The sequence below is a fragment of the Pristiophorus japonicus genome, chromosome Y, assembly GCF_044704955.1.
Source record: "Pristiophorus japonicus isolate sPriJap1 chromosome Y, sPriJap1.hap1, whole genome shotgun sequence".
NCBI classification, from domain to species: domain Eukaryota; kingdom Metazoa; phylum Chordata; class Chondrichthyes; family Pristiophoridae; genus Pristiophorus; species Pristiophorus japonicus.
The window spans coordinates 38172580-38194737 of NC_092011.1; the positions used below are offsets into that span (position 1 = coordinate 38172580).

At 45.0% G+C, this 22158-nt stretch overlaps 1 protein-coding gene across 1 annotated transcript in view; it reads right to left on the minus strand.

The window, feature by feature from the left end:
- Positions 1-21656, minus strand: part of LOC139241122 (inactive dipeptidyl peptidase 10-like) — a 104521-nt gene extending 82865 nt beyond the window's left edge. The window contains exons 1-3 of the mRNA XM_070869817.1: positions 21546-21656; positions 3392-3430; positions 1896-2003 (exon numbers count right to left, since the gene is read on the minus strand). Of these exons, the coding sequence (XP_070725918.1) occupies positions 1896-2003; positions 3392-3430; positions 21546-21653 (255 nt within the window). The 5' untranslated portion in view covers positions 21654-21656. The remainder of the gene's footprint in view (positions 1-1895; positions 2004-3391; positions 3431-21545) is intronic.
- Between the last annotated feature and the right edge of the window lie 502 nt (positions 21657-22158).

Genomic DNA, 22158 nt, shown 5'->3' on the forward strand with positions numbered 1-22158 from the left:
AGTGTGAGAGAGACAGATACAGTGTGAGAGAGAGAGAGACATACAGTGTGAGAAAGAGAGACATACAGTGTGAGAGAGAGACAGATACAGTGTGAGAGAGAGAGAGACATACAGTGTGTGAGAGAGAGAGAGACATACAGTGAGAGAGAGAGAGGGAGAGACATACAGTGTGAGAGAGAGACAGACATACAGTGTGAGAGAGAGAGAGATACAGTGTGAGAGAGAGACAGATACAGTGGGTGAGAGAGAGAGAGAGAGACATACAGTGTGAGAGAGAGAGACATACAGTGTGAGAGAGAGAGATACAGTGTGAGAGAGAGACAGATACAGTGTGAGAGAGAGAGAGAGAGACATACAGTGAGAGAGAGAGAGAGAGACATACAGTGAGAGTGAGAGAGGGAGAGACAGATACAGTGTGAGAGAGAGAGAGAGAGAGACATACAGTGTGAGAGAGAGAGAGATACAGTGTGAGAGAGAGAGAGATACAATGAGAGAGAGAGAGAGAGAGAGAGAGAGACATACAGTGTGAGAGAGAGACAGATACAGTGTGAGAGAGAGAGATACAATGAGAGAGTGAGAGAGAGAGACATACAGTGTGAGAGAGAGAGAGACATACAGTGAGAGAGAGAGGGAGAGACATACAGTGTGAGAGAGAGAGAGAGAGAGAGACATACAGTGTGAGAGAGAGAGAGAGAGACATACAGTGTGAGAGAGAGAGAGACATACAGTGTGTGAGAGAGAGAGAGACATACAGTGTGAGAGAGAGAGAGAGAGACAGACATACAGTGTGAAAGAGAGAGAGAGGGGGAGTCATACAGTGAGTGAGAGTGAGAGAAGGGGAGAGAGAGGGGGGTAGAGATAGGGGGAGAGAGACATACAGTGAGAGAGAGAGTTAGTGAGAGAGAGACAGTGTGAGAGAGAGAGGGAGAGAGAGAGACACACACAGAGACAGAGAGTGAGAGAGAGAGAGAGAGAGACCGATACAGAGACAGAGAGGGAGGGAGAGATTGGTCTGTGTGGGGCAGAGATGGTTTGGGATGCGGTGAGGCACAGTCCAGGTCGACCCTGATTGTGGATCGGGGGGTCGGGAGTCAGAGCCTGAGTGTGGGTCGGGGGTCAGACCCCGAGTGTGGGTCGGGGGTCAGTCCCTGATTGTAGGTCCAGGTTGGGGGGGGGTCGGGGGTCAGACCCTGAGCGTGGGTTGGGGGGGGGTCGGTGGTCAGACCCTGAATGTGGGTCGTGGGGGTCGGGGGTCAGACCCTGAGTGTGGGTCGGGGGGTCAAGGGTCAGACCCTGAGTGTGGGTCGGGGGTTCAGGTTTCAGACCCTGAATGTGGGTTGGGGGGGTCGGGGGTCAGACCCTGAATGTGGGTCGGGGGGGTTGGGGGTCAGACCCTAAGTGGGGGTCAGACCCTTAGTGTGGGTTGGGGGGGTCAGGGGTCAGACCCTGAGTGTGGGTCGGGGGGTCGAGGGTCAGACCCTGAGTATGGGTCGGGGGGGTCAGGGGTCAGTCCCTGAGTGTGGGTCGGGGGTCAGACCCTGATTGTAGGTCCAGGTTGGGTGGGGTCGGGGGTCAGACCCTGAGTGTGGGTCGGGGGGGTTGGGGGTCAGACCCTAAGTGGGGGTCAGGGGTCAGACCCTGAGTGTGGGTTGGGGGTCAGACCCTGAGTGTGGGTCGGGGGTCAGACCCTGAGTGTGGGTCAGGGGGGGTTGGGGGTCAGACCCTGAGTGGGGGTCAGGGGTCAGACCCTGAGTGTGGGTTGGGGGTCAGACCCTGAGTGTGGGTTGGGGGTCAGACCCTGAGTGTGGGTGGGGGTCAGACCCTGAGTGTGGGTCGGGGGTCAGACCCAGAGTGTGGGTCAGTGCGGACGGGCCGATGCTCCCGGACGGATTTACCTGGGGCCGGAATGTGGCCAGGTGCTGGAACTCCCCGCGCGCTCCTTGCTTGGTCGGGACGGTCAGGAAAAAGGTGCCGCCGTCGGAGGTGAATAGCGGCCGCTCGCCCTGCGGAGAGAAAAAGTCAGTCGGTCAGTGACTGGGTCAGTGGCTCTGCACTCGGTCAGTCACTCGGTCAGTCCCTCGGTCGGTCACTCGGGCGGTCACTCGGTCAGTCACTCGGTCAGTCACTCGGTCGGTCACTCGGTCACTCACTCACTCAGTCATTCAGTCAGTCACTCAGTCAGTCAGTCAGTCAGTCACTCAGTCAGTCACTCAGTCACTCACTCAGTCAGTCACTCACTCACTCAGTCACTCGGTCAGTCACTCGGTCAGTCACTCGGTCGGTCACTCGGTCAGTCAGTCACTCACTCACTCAGTCACTCACTCAGTCAGTCACTCACTCAGTCACTCAGTCACTCACAGTCAGTCACTCGGTCAGTCAGTCACTCAGTCAGTCACTCACTCACTCAGTCACTCAGTCACTCACTCAGTCACTCACTCAGTCAGTCACTCACTCAGTCAGTTAGTCAGTCACTCACTCAGTCAGTCACTCAGTCAGTTAGTCACTCACTCACTCAGTCACTCACTCACTCACTCGGTCACTCGTCAGTCATTCAGTCAGTCATTCAGTCAGTCACTCACTCAGTCATTCAGTCACTCAGTCATTCAGTCACTCAGTCAGTCATTCAGTCAGTCACTCACTCAGTCAGTCACCTGGGCAGTGATAGCTGGAAATTCGACTGCAAGAGGCGTCGTGCCTGGTCAAAACCCATCCTGCCGAGGCCACTGGACACTGTCCTCACCCAGAGGGTTCAGGGCTGAATTACAGAACCCCCCTCCCCACCCTGCCATCCCCCTTCCCACCCTGCCATCCCCCTTCAGCAACCAACAGCCCACACAGAGCAGGGATTGAGCGGGAAAGTCTACAGTGCAGCTACTCACTGCTTAATCTCACTGAGCCAACGCCCCAGTGCAGACACAGCTCCTCCCTCCGTGCGCGCTGACCTACGCTGGCTCCTGGTCTGGCAATCCCTCAATTTTTAAATTCTCATCCTCCTCTTCCAATTATTCCATGGCCTCGCTCCTCCAGCCCCGACACCCCTCCGAGATCTCTGCGCTCCTCCAATTCTGCCCTCTTCACCATCCCTCGATTTCCATCGCTCCACCATTGGCGGCCATATCTTCAGCTGCCTGCAACCCCAGGCTCTGGAACTCCCTCCCTGAACCTCTCCGCCTCACAGACCCTTCTGAAAGCCTACCTCTTTGATCAAGCTTTTGAACACTTGTTCTAATATCTCCTTATGTAGCTCGGTGAAAATTCTTGTTTGGGAACGTTCTTATGAAGTGGCTTGGGACATTTTACTGTGTTAGAGACGCAATATAAATATAATTGTTGTTGTTCGTTTATAATCAAAAAACATAAGTTCAGAAATTTAAATTCCAAACAAAATCACCTGTTTAATCAGCCAGGCACCTGAGGAAATCCTGTGTTTCTGAAAGATAAACTCGCATACACGTAACGAGAATCATGGAGCATTTAAAATCAGGTAAGTCAATCACTTACAGAGAATAACGCATACCCGGGAGTGAGTTACAGGCTGGAATCTAATCGAGGGGTTCGGGGGGGTTTATATATAGAATAACAGATACCCGGGAGTGAGTTACAGGCTGGAATCTAATCGAGGGGTTCGGGGAGTTTATATAGAGAATAACAGATACCTGGGAGTGAGTTACAGGCTGGAATCTAATCGAGGGGTTCGGGGGGTTTATATATAGAATAACAGATACCCGGGAGTGAGTTACAGGCTGGAATCTAATCGAGGGGTTCGGGGGGGTTATATATAGAATAACAGATACCCGGGAGTGAGTAACAGGCTGGAATCTAATCGAGGGGTTCAGGGGGTTTATAGATCGAATAACAGATACCCAGGAGTGAGTTACAGGCTGGAATCTAATCGAGGGGTTCGGGGGGGTTTATATATAGAATAACAGATACCCGGGAGTGAGATACAGGCTGGAATCTAATCGAGGGGTTCGGGGGGGTTTATATATAGAATAACAGATACCCGGGAGTGAGTTACAGGCTGGGATCTAATCGAGGGGTTCGGGGGGGTTTATATATAGAATAACAGATACCTGGGAGTGAGTTACAGGCTGGAATCTAATCGAGGGGTTCGGGGGGTTTATATATCGAATAACAGATACCCGGGAGTGAGTTACAGGCTGGAATCTAATCGAGGGGCTCGGGGGGTTTATATATAGAATAACAGATACCTGGGAGTGAGTTACAGGCTGAAATCTAATCGAGGGGTTCGGGGGGTTTATATATAGAATAACAGATACCCGGGAGTGAGTTACAGGCTGGAATCAAATCGAGGGGTTCGGGCGGGTTTATATATAGAATAACATATACGCGGGAGTGAGTTACAGGCTGGAATCAAATCGAGGGGTTTGGGGGGGTTTATATATAGAATAACAGATACCCGGGAGTGAGTTACAGGCTGGAATCTAATCGAGGGGTTCGGGGGGGGGGTTTATATATAGAATAACAGATACCCAGGAGTGAGTTACAGGCTGGAATCAAATCGAGGGGTTCGGGGGGTTTATATATAGAATAACGGATACTCGGGAGTGAGTTACAGGCTGGAATCTAATCGAGAGGTTCAGGTGGTTTATATGTAGAATAACAGATACCCGGGAGTGAGTTACAGGCTGGAATCAAATCGAGGGGTTCAGGGGGGTTTATATATAGAATAACAGATACCCGGGAGTGAGTTACAGGCTGGAATCTAATCGAGGGGTTTGGGGGGTTTATATATAGAATAACAGATACCCAGGAGTGAGTTACAGGCTGGAATCTAATCAATGGGTTCGGGGAGTTTATATATAGAATAACAGATACCCGGGAGTGAGTTACAGGCTGGAATCTAATCGAGTGGTTCGGGGGGGTTTACATATAGAATAACAGATACCCGGGAGTGAGTTACAGGCTGGAATCTAATCAAGGGGTTCGGGGAGTTTATATATAGAATAACAGATACCCGGGAGTGAGTTACAGGCTGGAATCTAATCGAGGGGTTCGGGGGGGGGTTTATATATAGAATAACAGATACCCGGGAGTGAGTTACAGGCTGGAATCAAATCGAGGGGTTCGGGGGGTTTATATATAGAATAACAGATACCCGGGAGTGAGTTACAGGCTCGAATCTAATCGAGGGGTTTGGGGGGGGGGTTATATATAGAATAACAGATACCCGGGAGTGAGCTACAGGCTGGAATCTAATCGAGGGGTTCGGGGGCTTTATATATAGAATAACAGATACCCGGGAGTGAGTTACAGGCTGGAATCTAATCGAGGGGTTCGGGGGGTTTATATATAGAATAACAGATACCTGGGAGTGAGATACAGGCTCGAATCTAATCGAGGGGTTCGGGGTGGTTTATATGTAGAATAACAGATACCCGGGAGTGAGTTACAGGCTGGAATCTAATCGAGGGGTTCGGGGGGTTTATATATAGAATGACAGATACCCGGGAGTGACTTACAGGCTGGAATCTAATCGAGGGGTTCGGGGGGTTTATATATAGAATGACAGATACCCGGGAGTGACTTACAGGCTGGAATCTAATCGAGGGGTTCGGGGAGGTTTATATATAAAATAACAGATACCCGGGAGTGAGTTACAGGCTGGAATCTAATCGAGGGGTTCGGGGGGTTTATATATCGAATAACAGATACCCGGGAGTGAGTAACAGGCTGGAATCTAATCGAGGGGTTCGGGGGGTTTATATATAGAATAACAGATACCCGGGAGTGAGTTACAGGCTGGAATCTAATCGAGGGGTTCGGGAGGTTTATATATAGAATAACAGATACCTGGGAGTGAGTTACAGGCTGGAATCTAATCGAGGGGTTCGGGGGAGGGGGTTAATATATAGAATAACAGATACCCGGGAGTGAGTTACAGGCTCGAATCTAATTGAGGGGTTCGGGGGTTTTATACATCGAATAACGGATACCTGGGAGTGAGTTACAGGCTCGAATCTAATCGAGTGGTTCGGGGGGTTTTATACATCGAATAACGGATACCTGGGAGTGAGTTACAGGCTCGAATCTAATCGAGGGGTTCGGGGGGTTTATACATCGAATAACGGATACCTGGGAGTGAGTTACAGGCTCGAATCTAATCGAGGGGTTCGGGGGGTTTATATAGAGAATAACAGATACCCGGGAGTGAGTTACAGGCTCGAATCTAATCGAGGGGTTCGGGGGGTTTATATATAGAATAACAGATACCCGGGAGTGAGTTACAGGCTGGAATCTAATCGAGGGGTTCAGGGGAGTTTATATAGAGAATAACAGATACCCGGGAGTGATTTACAGGCTGGAATCTAATCGAGGGGTTCAGGGGAGTTTATATAGAGAATAACAGATATCCGGGAGTGAGTTACAGGCTGGGGTATAATCGAGGGTATATTAATCAGATGGACAGGGAGTCTGATATAGAGAGAGTGATGGATAGATAGATTATTGGATAGATAGAATGAGGTAGAGTGATGAATGGATAGAAAGATACCGGTACAGATTGGTAGTGATGGTTCGAGAGTGATAATGGATATATATAGAGTGATGGAGAGAGACAGAAGGATAGATGGATCGAGAGTGATAATGGATAGAGAGAGAGGAGAGAGACAGAAGGATAGATGGATAGAGAGTGATAATGGATAGAGAGAGGAGAGAGACAGAAGGATAGATGGATAGAGAGTGATAATGGATAGAGAGAGGAGAGAGACAGAAGGATAGATGGATAGAGAGTGATAATGGATAGAAAGAGAGGAGAGAGACAGAAGGATAGATGGATAGAGAGTGATAATGGATAGAGAGAGAGTAGAGAGACAGAAGGATAGATGGATAGAGAGTGATAATGGATAGAGAGAGAAGAGAGACAGAAGGATAGATGGATAGAGAGTGATAATGGATAAAGAGAGAGGAGACAGACAGAAGGATAGATGGATAGTGAGTGATAATGGATAGAGAGAGAGGAGAGAGACAGAAGGATAGATGGATAGAGAGTGATAATGGATAGAAAGAGGAGAGAGGCAGAAGGATAGATGGATAGAGAGTGATAATGGATAGAGAGGAGAGAGACAGAAGGATAGATGGATAGAGAGTGATAATGGATAGAGAGAGAGGAGAGAGACAGAAGGATAGATGGATAGAGAGTGATAATGGATAGAGAGAGAGGAGAGAGACAGAAGGATAGATGGATAGAGAGTGATAATGGATAGAGAGAGAGGAGAGAGACAGAAAGATAGATGGATAGAGAGTGATAATGCATAGAGAGAAAGCAGAGAGACAGAAGGATAGATGGATAGAGAGTGATAATGGATAGAGAGATGGGAGAGAGACAGAAGGATAGATGGATAGAGAGTGATAATGGATAGAGAGAGAGGAGAGAGACAGAAGGATAGATGGATAGAGAGTGATAATGGATAGAGAGAAAGCAGAGTCAGAAGGATAGATGGATAGAGAGTGATAATGGATAGAGAGATGGGAGAGAGACAGAAGGATAGATGGATTGAGTGTGATAATGGATAGAGAGAGAGGAGAGAGACAGGAGGATAGATGGACAGAGAGTGATAGGGATAGAGAGATGGGAGAGAGACAGAAGGATAAATGGATTGAGTGTGATAATGGATAGAGAGAGAGGAGAGAGACAGAAGGATAGATGGACAGAGAGTGATATTGGATAGAGAGAGAGGAGAGAGACAGAAGGATAGATGGATCGAGAGTGATAATGGATAGAGAGAGAGGAGAGAGACAGAAGGATAGATGGACAGAGTGATAATGGATAGAGAGAGAGAGGAGAGACACAGAAGTATAGATGGACAGAGAGTGATAATGGATAGAGAGAGAGGATAGATGGATAGAGAGTGATAATGGACAGAGAGAGGAGAGAGACAGAAAGATAGATGGACAGAGAGTGATAATGGATAGAGAGAGAGGAGAGAGACAGAAGGATAGATGGACAGAGTGATAATGGATAGAGAGAGAGAGGAGAGACACAGAAGTATAGATGGACAGAGAGTGATAATGGATAGAGAGAGAGGATAGATGGATAGAGAGTGATAATGGACAGAGAGAGGAGAGAGACAGAAAGATAGATGGACAGAGAGTGATAATGGATAGAGAGAGAGGAGAGAGACAGAAGGATAGATGGATAGAGAGTGATAATGGACAGAGAGTGATGTGGAGAGATAGAAGGATAGATGGATAGATAGTGATGATGGATAGAGAGGGAGGAGAGCGACAGAAGGATTGATGGACAGAGAGTGTTAATGGATAGAGAGAGAGGAGAGAGACAGGAGGATAGATGGATAGAGTAATAATGGATAGAGAGAGAGGAGAGAGACAGAATGATAGATGGATAGGGCGTGATAATGTATAGAGAGAGAGGAGAGAGACAGAAGGATAGATGGATAGAGAGTGATAATGGATAGAGAGGAGAGAGACAGAAGGATAGATGGATAGAGAGTGATAATGGATAGAGAGAGGAGAGAGACAGAAGGATAGATTTATAGAGAGTGATAATGGATAGAGAGAGAGGAAAGAGACAGAAGGATAGATGGATTGAGAGTGATAATGGATAGAGAGAGAGGAGAGAGACAGAAGGATAGATGGATAGAGAGTGATAATGGATAAAGAGAGAGGAGAGAGACAGAAGGATAGATGGATGGAGTGTGATAATGGATAGAGAGAGGAGAGAGTCAGAAGGATAGATGGATAGAGAGTGATAATGGATAGAGAGAGAGGAGAGAGACAGAAGGATAGATGGACAGAGTGATAATGGATAGAGAGAGAGGAGAGAGACAGAAGGATCGATGGATAGAGAATGATAATGGATAGAGAGAGAGGAGAGAGACAGAAAGATAGATGGATAGAGAGTGATAATGGATAGAGAGAGGAGAGAGACAGAAAGATAGATGGATAGAGAGTGATAATGGATAGAGAGATGAGAGACAGAAGGATAGATGGATAGAGAGTGATAATGGATAGAGAGAGAGGAGAGAGACAGAAGGATAGATGGACAGAGAGTGATAATGGATAGAGAGAGGAGAGAGACAGAAGGATCGATGGATAGAGAGTAATAATGGATAGATAGAGAGGAGAGAGACAGAAGGATAGATGGACAGAGAGTGATAATGGACAGAGAGAGGAGAGAAACAGCAGGACAGATGGATAGAGAGTGATAATGGATAAAGAGAGGAGAGAAATAGAAGGATAGATGGATAGAGAGTGATAATGGATAGAGAGAGAGGAGAGAAATAGAAGGATAGATGGACAGAGAGTGATAATGGATAGAGAGTGATGGGGAGAGAAAGAAGGATCGATGGATAGAGAGTGATAATGGACAGAGAGTGATGGGGAGAGAAAAAAGGATAGATGGATAGAGAGTGATAATGGATAGAGAGAGAGGAGAGAGACAGAAGGATGGATGGATAGAGAGTGATAATGGATAGAGAGGAGAGAGATAGAAGGATAAATGGACAGAGAGTGATAATGGATAGAGAGATGGGAGAGAGACAGCAGGATAGATGGACAGAGAATGATAATGGATAGAGAGAGGGGAGAGAGACAGAAGGATCGATGGATAGAGCGTGATAATGGATAGAGAGAGAGGAGAGAGACAGAAAGATAGATGGATAGAGAGTGATAATGGATAGAGAGAGGAGAGAGACAGAAAGATAGATGGATAGAGAGTGATAATGGATAGAGAGAGGAGAGACAGAAGGATAGATGGATAGAGAGTGATGATGGATAGAGAGAGAGGAGAGAGACAGAAGGATAGATGGACAGAGAGTGATAATGGATAGAGAGAGAGGAGAGAGGCAGAAGGATAGATGGACAGAGGGTGATAATGGATAGAGAGAGAGAGGAGAGCGTCAGAAAGATAGATGGATAGAGAGTGATAATGGACAGAGAATGATGGGGAGAGACAGAAAGATCGATGGATAGAGAGTGATAATGGATAGAGAGTGATGAGAGAGACAGAAGGATAAATGGATAGAGTGATAATGGACAGAGAGTGATGGGGAGAGAAAGAAGGATAGATGGATAGAGAGTGATAATGGATAGAGAGAGAGGAGAGAGACAGAAGGATAGATAGATAGAGAGTAATAATGGATAGAGAGAGAGGAGAGAGACAGAAGGATAGATGGATAGAGAGTGATAATGGATAGAGAGGAGAGAGACAGAAGGATAGATGGATTGAGAGTGAGAATGGATAGAGAGAGGAGAGAGACAGAAGGGTAGATGGACAGAGAGTGATAGGGATAGAGAGATGGGAGAGAGACAGAAGGATAAATGGATTGAGTGTGATAATGGATAGAGAGAGAGGAGAGAGACAGAAGGATAGATGGACAGAGAGTGATATTGGATAGAGAGAGAGGAGAGAGACAGAAGGATAGATGGATCGAGAGTGATAATGGATAGAGAGACAGGAGAGAGACAGAAGGATAGATGGACAGAGTGATAATGGATAGAGAGAGAGAGAGGAGAGACACAGAAGTATAGATGGACAGAGAGTGATAATGGATAGAGAGAGAGGATAGATGGATAGAGAGTGATAATGGACAGAGAGAGGAGAGAGACAGAAAGATAGATGGACAGTGAGTGATAATGGATAGAGAGAGAGGAGAGAGACAGAAGGATAGATGGATAGAGAGTGATAATGGACAGAGAGTGATGTGGAGAGATAGAAGAATAGATGGATAGATAGTGATGATGGATAGAGAGGGAGGAGAGCGACAGAAGGATTGATGGACAGAGAGTGATAATGGATAGAGAGAAGGAGAGAGACAGGAGGATAGATGGATAGAGTAATAATGGATAGAGAGAGAGGAGAGAGACAGAATGATAGATGGATAGAGCGTGATAATGTATAGAGAGAGAGGAGAGAGACAGAAGGATAGATGGATAGAGAGTGATAATGGATAGAGAGGAGAGAGACAGAAGGATAGATGGATAGAGAGTGATAATGGATAGAGAGAGGAGAGAGACAGAAGGATAGATGAATAGAGAGTGATAATGGATAGAGAGGAAAGAGACAGAAGGATAGATGGATAGAGAGTGATAATGGATAAAGAGAGAGGAGAGAGACAGAAGGATAGATGGATGGAGTGTGATAATGGATAGAGAGAGAGGAGAGAGTCAGAAGGATAGATGGATAGAGAGTGATAATGGATAGAGAGAGAGGAGAGAGACAGAAGGATAGATGGACAGAGAGTGATAATGGATAGAGAGAGAGGAGAGAGACAGAAGGATCGATGGATAGAGAATGATAATGGATAGAGAGAGAGGAGAGAGACAGAAAGATAGATGGATAGAGAGTGATAATGGATAGAGAGAGGAGAGAGACAGAAATATAGATGGATAGAGAGTGATAATGGATAGAGAGATGAGAGACAGAAGGATAGATGGATAGAGAGTGATAATGGATAGAGAGAGAGAGGAGAGAGACAGAAGGATAGATGGACAGAGAGTGATAATGGATAGAGAAAGGAGAGAGACAGAAGGATCGATGGATAGAGAGTAATAATGGATAGATAGAGAGGAGAGAGACAGAAGGATAGATGGACAGAGAGTGATAATGGACAGAGAGAGGAGAGAAACAGCAGGACAGATGGATAGAGAGTGATAATGGATAGAGAGAGGAGAGAAATAGAAGGATAGATGGATAGAGAGTGATAATGGATAGAGAGAGAGGAGAGAAATAGAAGGATAGATGGATAGAGAGTGATAATGGATAGAGAGAGAGGAGAGAGACAGAAGGATCGATGGATAGAGAGTGATAATGGATAGAGAGTGATGAGAGAGACAGAAGGATAAATGGATAGTGTGATAATGGACAGAGAGTGATGGGGAGAGAAAGAAGGATAGATGGATAGAGAGTGATAATGGATAGAGAGAGAGGAGAGAGACAGAAGGATAGATAGATAGAGAGTAATAATGGATAGAGAGAGAGGAGAGAGACAGAAGGATAGATGGATAGAGAGTGATAATGGATAGAGAGGAGAGAGACAGAAGGATAGATGGATAGAGAATGATAATGGATAGAGAGAGAGGAGAGAGACAGAAGAATAAATGGATTGAGTGTGATAATGGATAGAGAGAGAGGAGAGAGACAGAAGGATAGATGGACAGAGAGTGATATTGGATAGAGAGAGAGGAGAGAGACAGAAGGATAGATGGATCGAGAGTGATAATGGATAGAGAGAGAGGAGAGAGACAGAAGGATAGATGGACAGAGTGATAATGGATAGAGAGAGAGAGGAGAGACACAGAAGTATAGATGGACAGAGAGTGATAATGGATAGAGAGAGAGGATAGATGGATAGAGAGTGATAATGGACAGAGAGAGGAGAGAGACAGAAAGATAGATGGACAGAGAGTGATAATGGATAGAGAGAGAGGAGAGAGACAGAAGGATAGATGGATAGAGAGTGATAATGGACAGAGAGTGATGTGGAGAGATAGAAGGATAGATGGATAGATAGTGATGATGGATAGAGAGGGAGGAGAGTGACAGAAGGATTGATGGACAGAGAGTGATAATGGATAGAGAGAGGAGAGAGACAGAAGGATAGATGAATGGAGAGTGATAATGGATAGAGAGAGAGGAAAGAGACAGAAGGATAGATGGATAGAGAGTGATAATGGATAGAGAGAGAGGAGAGAGACAGAATGATAGATGGATAGAGAGTGATAATGGATAGAGAGAGAGGAGAGAGTCAGAAAGATAGATGGATAGAGAGTGATAATGGATAGAGAGATGAGAGACAGAAGGATAGATGGATTGAGAGTGATAATGGATAGAGAGGAGAGAGACAGAAGGATAGATGGATAGAGAGTGATAATGGATAAAGAGAGAGGAGAGAGACAGAAGGATAGATGGATGGAGTGTGATAATGGATAGAGAGAGAGGAGAGAGTCAGAAGGATAGATGGATAGAGAGTGATAATGGATAGAGAGAGAGGAGAGAGACAGAAGGATAGATGGACAGAGAGTGATAATGGATAGAGAGAGAGGAGAGAGACAGAAGGATCTATGGATAGAGAATGATAATGGATAGAGAGAGAGGAGAGAGACAGAAAGATAGATGGATAGAGAGTGATAATGGATAGAGAGAGGAGAGAGACGGAAAGATAGATGGATAGAGAGTGATAATGGATAGAGAGATGAGAGACAGAAGGATAGATGGATAGAGAGTGATAATGGATAGAGAGAGAGGAGAGAGACAGAAGGATAGATGGACAGAGAGTGATAATGGATAGAGAGAGGAGAGAAATAGAAGGATAGATCGATAGAGAGTGATAATGGATAGAGAGAGAGGAGAGAGACAGAATGATAGATGGACAGAGAGTGATAATGGACAGAGAGAGGAGAGAAACAGCAGGACAGATGGATAGAGAGTGATAATGGATAGAGAGAGGAGAGAAATAGAAGGATAGATGGATAGAGAGTGATAATGGATAGAGAGAGAGGAGAGAAATAGAAGAATAGATGGATAGAGAGTGATAATGGATAGAGAGAGAGGAGAGAGACAGAAGGATCGATGGATAGAGAGTGATAATGGATAGAGAGTGATGGGGAGAGAAAGAAGGATCGATGGATAGAGAGTGATAATGGACAGAGAGTGATTGGGAGAGAAAGAAGGATAGATGGATAGAGAGTGATAATGGATAGAGAGAGAGGAGAGAGACAGAAGGATAGATAGATAGAGAGTAATAATGGATAGAGAGAGAGGAGAGAGACAGAAGGATAGATGGATAGAGAGTGATAATGGATAGAGAGGAGAGAGACAGAAGGATAGATGGATAGAGAGTGATAATGGATAGAGAGAGGAGAGAGACAGAAGTATAGATGGACAGTGATAATGGATAGAGAGAGAGGAGAGAGACAGAAGGATAGATGGATAGAGAGTGATAATGGACAGAGAGAGGAGAGAGACAGAAAGATAGATGGACAGAGAGTGATAATGGATAGAGAGAGAGGAGAGAGACAGAAGGATAGATGGACAGAGTGATAATGGATAGAGAGAGAGAGGAGAGACACAGAAGTATAGATGGACAGAGAGTGATAATGGATAGAGAGAGAGGATAGATGGATAGAGAGTGATAATGGATAGAGAGAGAGGAGAGAGACAGAAGGATAGATGGATAGAGAGTGATAATGGATAGAGAGAAAGCAGAGACAGAAGGATAGATGGATAGAGAGTGATAATGGATAGAGAGATGGGAGAGAGACAGAAGGATAGATGGATTGAGTGTGATAATGGATAGAGAGAGAGGAGAGAGACAGGAGGATAGATGGACAGAGAGTGATAGGGATAGAGAGATGGGAGAGAGACAGAAGGATAAATGGATTGAGTGTGATAATGGATAGAGAGAGAGAGAGACAGAAGGATAGATGGACAGAGAGTGATATTGGATAGAGAGAGAGGAGAGAGACAGAAGGATAGATGGATCGAGAGTGATAATGGATAGAGAGAGAGGAGAGAGACAGAAGGATAGATGGACAGAGTGATAATGGATAGAGAGAGAGAGGAGAGACACAGAAGTATAGATGGACAGAGAGTGATAATGGATAGAGAGAGAGGATAGATGGATAGAGAGTGATAATGGACAGAGAGAGGAGAGAGACAGAAAGATAGATGGACAGAGAGTGATAATGGATAGAGAGAGAGGAGAGAGACAGAAGGATAGATGGACAGAGTGATAATGGATAGAGAGAGAGAGGAGAGACACAGAAGTATAGATGGACAGAGAGTGATAATGGATAGAGAGAGAGGATAGATGGATAGAGAGTGATAATGGACAGAGAGAGGAGAGAGACAGAAAGCTAGATGGACAGAGAGTGATAATGGATAGAGAGAGAGGAGAGAGACAGAAGGATAGATGGATAGAGAGTGATAATGGACAGAGAGTGATGTGGAGAGATAGAAGGATAGATGGATAGATAGTGATGATGGATAGAGAGGGAGGAGAGCGACAGAAGGATTGATGGACAGAGAGTGATAATGGATAGAGAGAGAGGAGAGAGACAGGAGGATAGATGGATAGAGTAATAATGGATAGAGAGAGAGGAGAGAGACAAAATGATAGATGGATAGGGCGTGATAATGTATAGAGAGAGAGGAGAGAGACAGAAGGATAGATGGATAGAGAGTGATAATGGATAGAGAGGAGAGAGACAGAAGGATAGATGGATAGAGAGTGATAATGGATAGAGAGAGGAGAGAGACAGAAGGATAGATTTATAGAGAGTGATAATGGATAGAGAGAGAGGAAAGAGACAGAAGGATAGATGGATTGAGAGTGATAATGGATAGAGAGAGAGGAGAGAGACAGAAGGATAGATGGATAGAGAGTGATAATGGATAAAGAGAGAGGAGAGAGACAGAAGGATAGATGGATGGAGTGTGATAATGGATAGAGAGAGAGGAGAGAGTCAGAAGGATAGATGGATAGAGAGTGATAATGGATAGAGAGAGAGGAGAGAGACAGAAGGATAGATGGACAGAGTGATAATGGATAGAGAGAGAGGAGAGAGACAGAAGGATCGATGGATAGAGAATGATAATGGATAGAGAGAGAGGAGAGAGACAGAAAGATAGATGGATAGAGAGTGATAATGGATAGAGAGAGGAGAGAGACAGAAAGATAGATGGATAGAGAGTGATAATGGATAGAGAGATGAGAGACAGAAGGATAGATGGATAGAGAGTGATAATGGATAGAGAGAGAGGAGAGAGACAGAAGGATAGATGGACAGAGAGTGATAATGGATAGAGAGAGGAGAGAGACAGAAGGATCGATGGATAGAGAGTAATAATGGATAGATAGAGAGGAGAGAGACAGAAGGATAGATGGACAGAGAGTGATAATGGACAGAGAGAGGAGAGAAACAGCAGGACAGATGGATAGAGAGTGATAATGGATAAAGAGAGGAGAGAAATAGAAGGATAGATGGATAGAGAGTGATAATGGATAGAGAGAGAGGAGAGAAATAGAAGGATAGATGGACAGAGAGTGATAATGGATAGAGAGTGATGGGGAGAGAAAGAAGGATCGATGGATAGAGAGTGATAATGGACAGAGAGTGATGGGGAGAGAAAAAAGGATAGATGGATAGAGAGTGATAATGGATAGAGAGAGAGGAGAGAGACAGAAGGATGGATGGATAGAGAGTGATAATGGATAGAGAGGAGAGAGACAGAAGGATAGATGGATAGAGAGTGATAATGGATAGAGAGAGGAGAGAGACAGAAGTATAGATGGATAGAGAGTGATAATGGATAGAGAGAGGAGAGAACAGAAGGATAGATGGATAGAAAGTGATAATGGATAGAGAGTGATGGGAGAGATAGAAGGATAAATGGACAGAGAGTGATAATGGATAGAGAGATGGGAGAGAGACAGCAGGATAGATGGACAGAGAATGATAATGGATAGAGAGAGGGGAGAGAGACAGAAGGATCGATGGATAGAGCGTGATAATGGATAGAGAGAGAGGAGAGAGACAGAAAGATAGATGGATAGAGAGTGATAATGGATAGAGAGAGGAGAGAGACAGAAAGATAGATGGATAGAGAGTGATAATGGATAGAGAGAGGAGAGACAGAAGGATAGATGGATAGAGAGTGATGATGGATAGAGAGAGAGGAGAGAGACAGAAGGATAGATGGACAGAGAGTGATAATGGATAGAGAGAGAGGAGAGAGGCAGAAGGATAGATGGACAGAGGGTGATAATGGATAGAGAGAGAGAGGAGAGCGTCAGAAAGATAGATGGATAGAGAGTGATAATGGACAGAGAATGATGGGGAGAGACAGAAAGATCGATGGATAGAGAGTGATAATGGATAGAGAGTGATGAGAGAGACAGAAGGATAAATGGATAGAGTGATAATGGACAGAGAGTGATGGGGAGAGAAAGAAGGATAGATGGATAGAGAGTGATAATGGATAGAGAGAGAGGAGAGAGACAGAAGGATAGATAGATAGAGAGTAATAATGGATAGAGAGAGAGGAGAGAGACAGAAGGATAGATGGATAGAGAGTGATAATGGATAGAGAGGAGAGAGACAGAAGGATAGATGGATTGAGAGTGAGAATGGATAGAGAGAGGAGAGAGACAGAAGGGTAGATGGACAGAGAGTGATAGGGATAGAGAGATGGGAGAGAGACAGAAGGATAAATGGATTGAGTGTGATAATGGATAGAGAGAGAGGAGAGAGACAGAAGGATAGATGGACAGAGAGTGATATTGGATAGAGAGAGAGGAGAGAGACAGAAGGATAGATGGATCGAGAGTGATAATGGATAGAGAGAGAGGAGAGAGACAGAAGGATAGATGGACAGAGTGATAATGGATAGAGAGAGAGAGAGGAGAGACACAGAAGTATAGATGGACAGAGAGTGATAATGGATAGAGAGAGAGGATAGATGGATAGAGAGTGATAATGGACAGAGAGAGGAGAGAGACAGAAAGATAGATGGACAGTGAGTGATAATGGATAGAGAGAGAGGAGAGAGACAGAAGGATAGATGGATAGAGAGTGATAATGGACAGAGAGTGATGTGGAGAGATAGAAGAATAGATGGATAGATAGTGATGATGGATAGAGAGGGAGGAGAGCGACAGAAGGATTGATGGACAGAGAGTGATAATGGATAGAGAGAAGGAGAGAGACAGGAGGATAGATGGATAGAGTAATAATGGATAGAGAGAGAGGAGAGAGACAGAATGATAGATGGATAGAGCGTGATAATGTATAGAGAGAGAGGAGAGAGACAGAAGGATAGATGGATAGAGAGTGATAATGGATAGAGAGGAGAGAGACAGAAGGATAGATGGATAGAGAGTGATAATGGATAGAGAGAGGAGAGAGACAGAAGGATAGATGAATAGAGAGTGATAATGGATAGAGAGGAAAGAGACAGAAGGATAGATGGATAGAGAGTGATAATGGATAAAGAGAGAGGAGAGAGACAGAAGGATAGATGGATGGAGTGTGATAATGGATAGAGAGAGAGGAGAGAGTCAGAAGGATAGATGGATAGAGAGTGATAATGGATAGAGAGAGAGGAGAGAGACAGAAGGATAGATGGACAGAGAGTGATAATGGATAGAGAGAGAGGAGAGAGACAGAAGGATCGATGGATAGAGAATGATAATGGATAGAGAGAGAGGAGAGAGACAGAAAGATAGATGGATAGAGAGTGATAATGGATAGAGAGAGGAGAGAGACAGAAATATAGATGGATAGAGAGTGATAATGGATAGAGAGATGAGAGACAGAAGGATAGATGGATAGAGAGTGATAATGGATAGAGAGAGAGAGGAGAGAGACAGAAGGATAGATGGACAGAGAGTGATAATGGATAGAGAAAGGAGAGAGACAGAAGGATCGATGGATAGAGAGTAATAATGGATAGATAGAGAGGAGAGAGACAGAAGGATAGATGGACAGAGAGTGATAATGGACAGAGAGAGGAGAGAAACAGCAGGACAGATGGATAGAGAGTGATAATGGATAGAGAGAGGAGAGAAATAGAAGGATAGATGGATAGAGAGTGATAATGGATAGAGAGAGAGGAGAGAAATAGAAGGATAGATGGATAGAGAGTGATAATGGATAGAGAGAGAGGAGAGAGACAGAAGGATCGATGGATAGAGAGTGATAATGGATAGAGAGTGATGAGAGAGACAGAAGGATAAATGGATAGAGTGATAATGGACAGAGAGTGATGGGGAGAGAAAGAAGGATAGATGGATAGAGAGTGATAATGGATAGAGAGAGAGGAGAGAGACAGAAGGATAGATAGATAGAGAGTAATAATGGATAGAGAGAGAGGAGAGAGACAGAAGGATAGATGGATAGAGAGTGATAATGGATAGAGAGGAGAGAGACAGAAGGATAGATGGATAGAGAGTGATAATGGATAGAGAGAGAGGAGAGAGACAGAAGAATAAATGGATTGAGTGTGATAATGGATAGAGAGAGAGGAGAGAGACAGAAGGATAGATGGACAGAGAGTGATATTGGATAGAGAGAGAGGAGAGAGACAGAAGGATAGATGGATCGAGAGTGATAATGGATAGAGAGAGAGGAGAGAGACAGAAGGATAGATGGACAGAGTGATAATGGATAGAGAGAGAGAGGAGAGACACAGAAGTATAGATGGACAGAGAGTGATAATGGATAGAGAGAGAGGATAGATGGATAGAGAGTGATAATGGACAGAGAGAGGAGAGAGACAGAAAGATAGATGGACAGAGAGTGATAATGGATAGAGAGAGAGGAGAGAGACAGAAGGATAGATGGATAGAGAGTGATAATGGACAGAGAGTGATGTGGAGAGATAGAAGGATAGATGGATAGATAGTGATGATGGATAGAGAGGGAGGAGAGTGACAGAAGGATTGATGGACAGAGAGTGATAATGGATAGAGAGAGGAGAGAGACAGAAGGATAGATGAATGGAGAGTGATAATGGATAGAGAGAGAGGAAAGAGACAGAAGGATAGATGGATAGAGAGTGATAATGGATAGAGAGAGAGGAGAGAGACAGAATGATAGATGGATAGAGAGTGATAATGGATAGAGAGAGAGGAGAGAGTCAGAAAGATAGATGGATAGAGAGTGATAATGGATAGAGAGATGAGAGACAGAAGGATAGATGGATTGAGAGTGATAATGGATAGAGAGGAGAGAGACAGAAGGATAGATGGATAGAGAGTGATAATGGATAAAGAGAGAGGAGAGAGACAGAAGGATAGATGGATGGAGTGTGATAATGGATAGAGAGAGAGGAGAGAGTCAGAAGGATAGATGGATAGAGAGTGATAATGGATAGAGAGAGAGGAGAGAGACAGAAGGATAGATGGACAGAGAGTGATAATGGATAGAGAGAGAGGAGAGAGACAGAAGGATCTATGGATAGAGAATGATAATGGATAGAGAGAGAGGAGAGAGACAGAAAGATAGATGGATAGAGAGTGATAATGGATAGAGAGAGGAGAGAGACGGAAAGATAGATGGATAGAGAGTGATAATGGATAGAGAGATGAGAGACAGAAGGATAGATGGATAGAGAGTGATAATGGATAGAGAGAGAGGAGAGAGACAGAAGGATAGATGGACAGAGAGTGATAATGGATAGAGAGAGGAGAGAAATAGAAGGATAGATCGATAGAGAGTGATAATGGATAGAGAGAGAGGAGAGAGACAGAAGGATAGATGGACAGAGAGTGATAATGGACAGAGAGAGGAGAGAAACAGCAGGACAGATGGATAGAGAGTGATAATGGATAGAGAGAGGAGAGAAATAGAAGGATAGATGGATAGAGAGTGATAATGGATAGAGAGAGAGGAGAGAAATAGAAGAATAGATGGATAGAGAGTGATAATGGATAGAGAGAGAGGAGAGAGACAGAAGGATAGATGGACAGAGAGTGATAATGGATAGAGAGTGATGGGGAGAGAAAGAAGGATCGATGGATAGAGAGTGATAATGGACAGAGAGTGATTGGGAGAGAAAGAAGGATAGATGGATAGAGAGTGATAATGGATAGAGAGAGAGGAGAGAGACAGAAGGATAGATAGATAGAGAGTAATAATGGATAGAGAGAGAGGAGAGAGACAGAAGGATAGATGGATAGAGAGTGATAATGGATAGAGAGGAGAGAGACAGAAGGATAGATGGATAGAGAGTGATAATGGATAGAGAGAGGAGAGAGACAGAAGTATAGATGGACAGTGATAATGGATAGAGAGAGAGGAGAGAGACAGAAGGATAGATGGATAGAGAGTGATAATGGATAGAGAGAGGAGAGAACAGAAGGATAGATGGATAGAGAGTGATAATGGATAGAGAGTGATGGGAGAGATAGAAGGATAAATGGACAGAGAGTGATAATGGATAGAGAGATGGGAGAGAGACAGCAGGATAGATGGACAGAGAATGATAATGGATAGAGAGAGGGGAGAGAGACAGAAGGATCGATGGACAGAGCGTGATAATGGATAGAGAGAGAGGAGAGAGACAGAAAGATAGATGGATAGAGAGTGATAATGGATAGAGAGAGGAGAGAGACAGAAAGATAGATGGATAGAGAGTGATAATGGATAGAGAGAGGAGAGACAGAAGGATAGATGGATAGAGAGTGATAATGGATAGAGAGAGAGGAGAGCGACAGAAAGATAGATGGATAGAGAGTGATAATGGACAGAGAATGATGGGGAGAGACAGAAGGATCGATGGATAGAGAGTGATAATGGATAGAGAGTGATGAGGGAGACAGAAGGATAAATGGATAGAGTGATAATGGACAGAGAGTGATGGGGAGAGAAAGAAGGATAGATGGATAGAGAGTGATAATGGATAGAGAGAGAGGAGAGAGACAGAAGGATAGATAGATAGATAGAGAGTAATAATGGATAGAGAGAGAGGAGAGAGACAGAAGGGTAGATGGACAGAGATGGCTGTAGATGTACAGAGAGTTGGTAGAGAAGTTTAAGATGGCCGTGGGTTCCTCACTCACCTGCACACATGCTCCTGTCGTAGCCTCGCACCAGGTGAGAATGGAGACGTTCTGCGCTCGGTTTAACCATCTCACAGCCACACGGGTGCTGCTAACCCAGGTTCCCATGGTGATATAATAGTCCCTGGGGGATAGAGGTGGCAGACGACACGAGGGTTACAGATGGTGAGATGGGGTCAGCTCGAGCCACTGGCCACTCAAGGGTCACCCAATGAAGAAGGCAGAGATTGTGCAGTCGGACTGAGAATTAATTCAGGGCGCTCTGCACCACCAGCTCTGCTCCACCAGGGGGTGCTGCTCCACCAGGGGAGCTGTTCGACCAGGCGGGGCTGCATGCAATATTTCTTCCCAAGTAAAAATGATTTTCCTGATCCAATCTTCCCCTAACTTGTAAAACTATCGGATCCTGCAGCCCTGATGGGGGAACATTTGGGAATTTTTTTCGATCTTTGAAGTGCGCCTTTAAATGCTTTCCCACTCTCTCACCCCCCCCGGCGCCTCTCACCCCCGCACCCTCTCACCCCCCAGCCCCCGTCACCTCATCCCCCACACCTCCTCGCCCTCTCACCCCCCCTCACCCTCTCACCACCCCGCCCCCGTCACCTCATCCCCC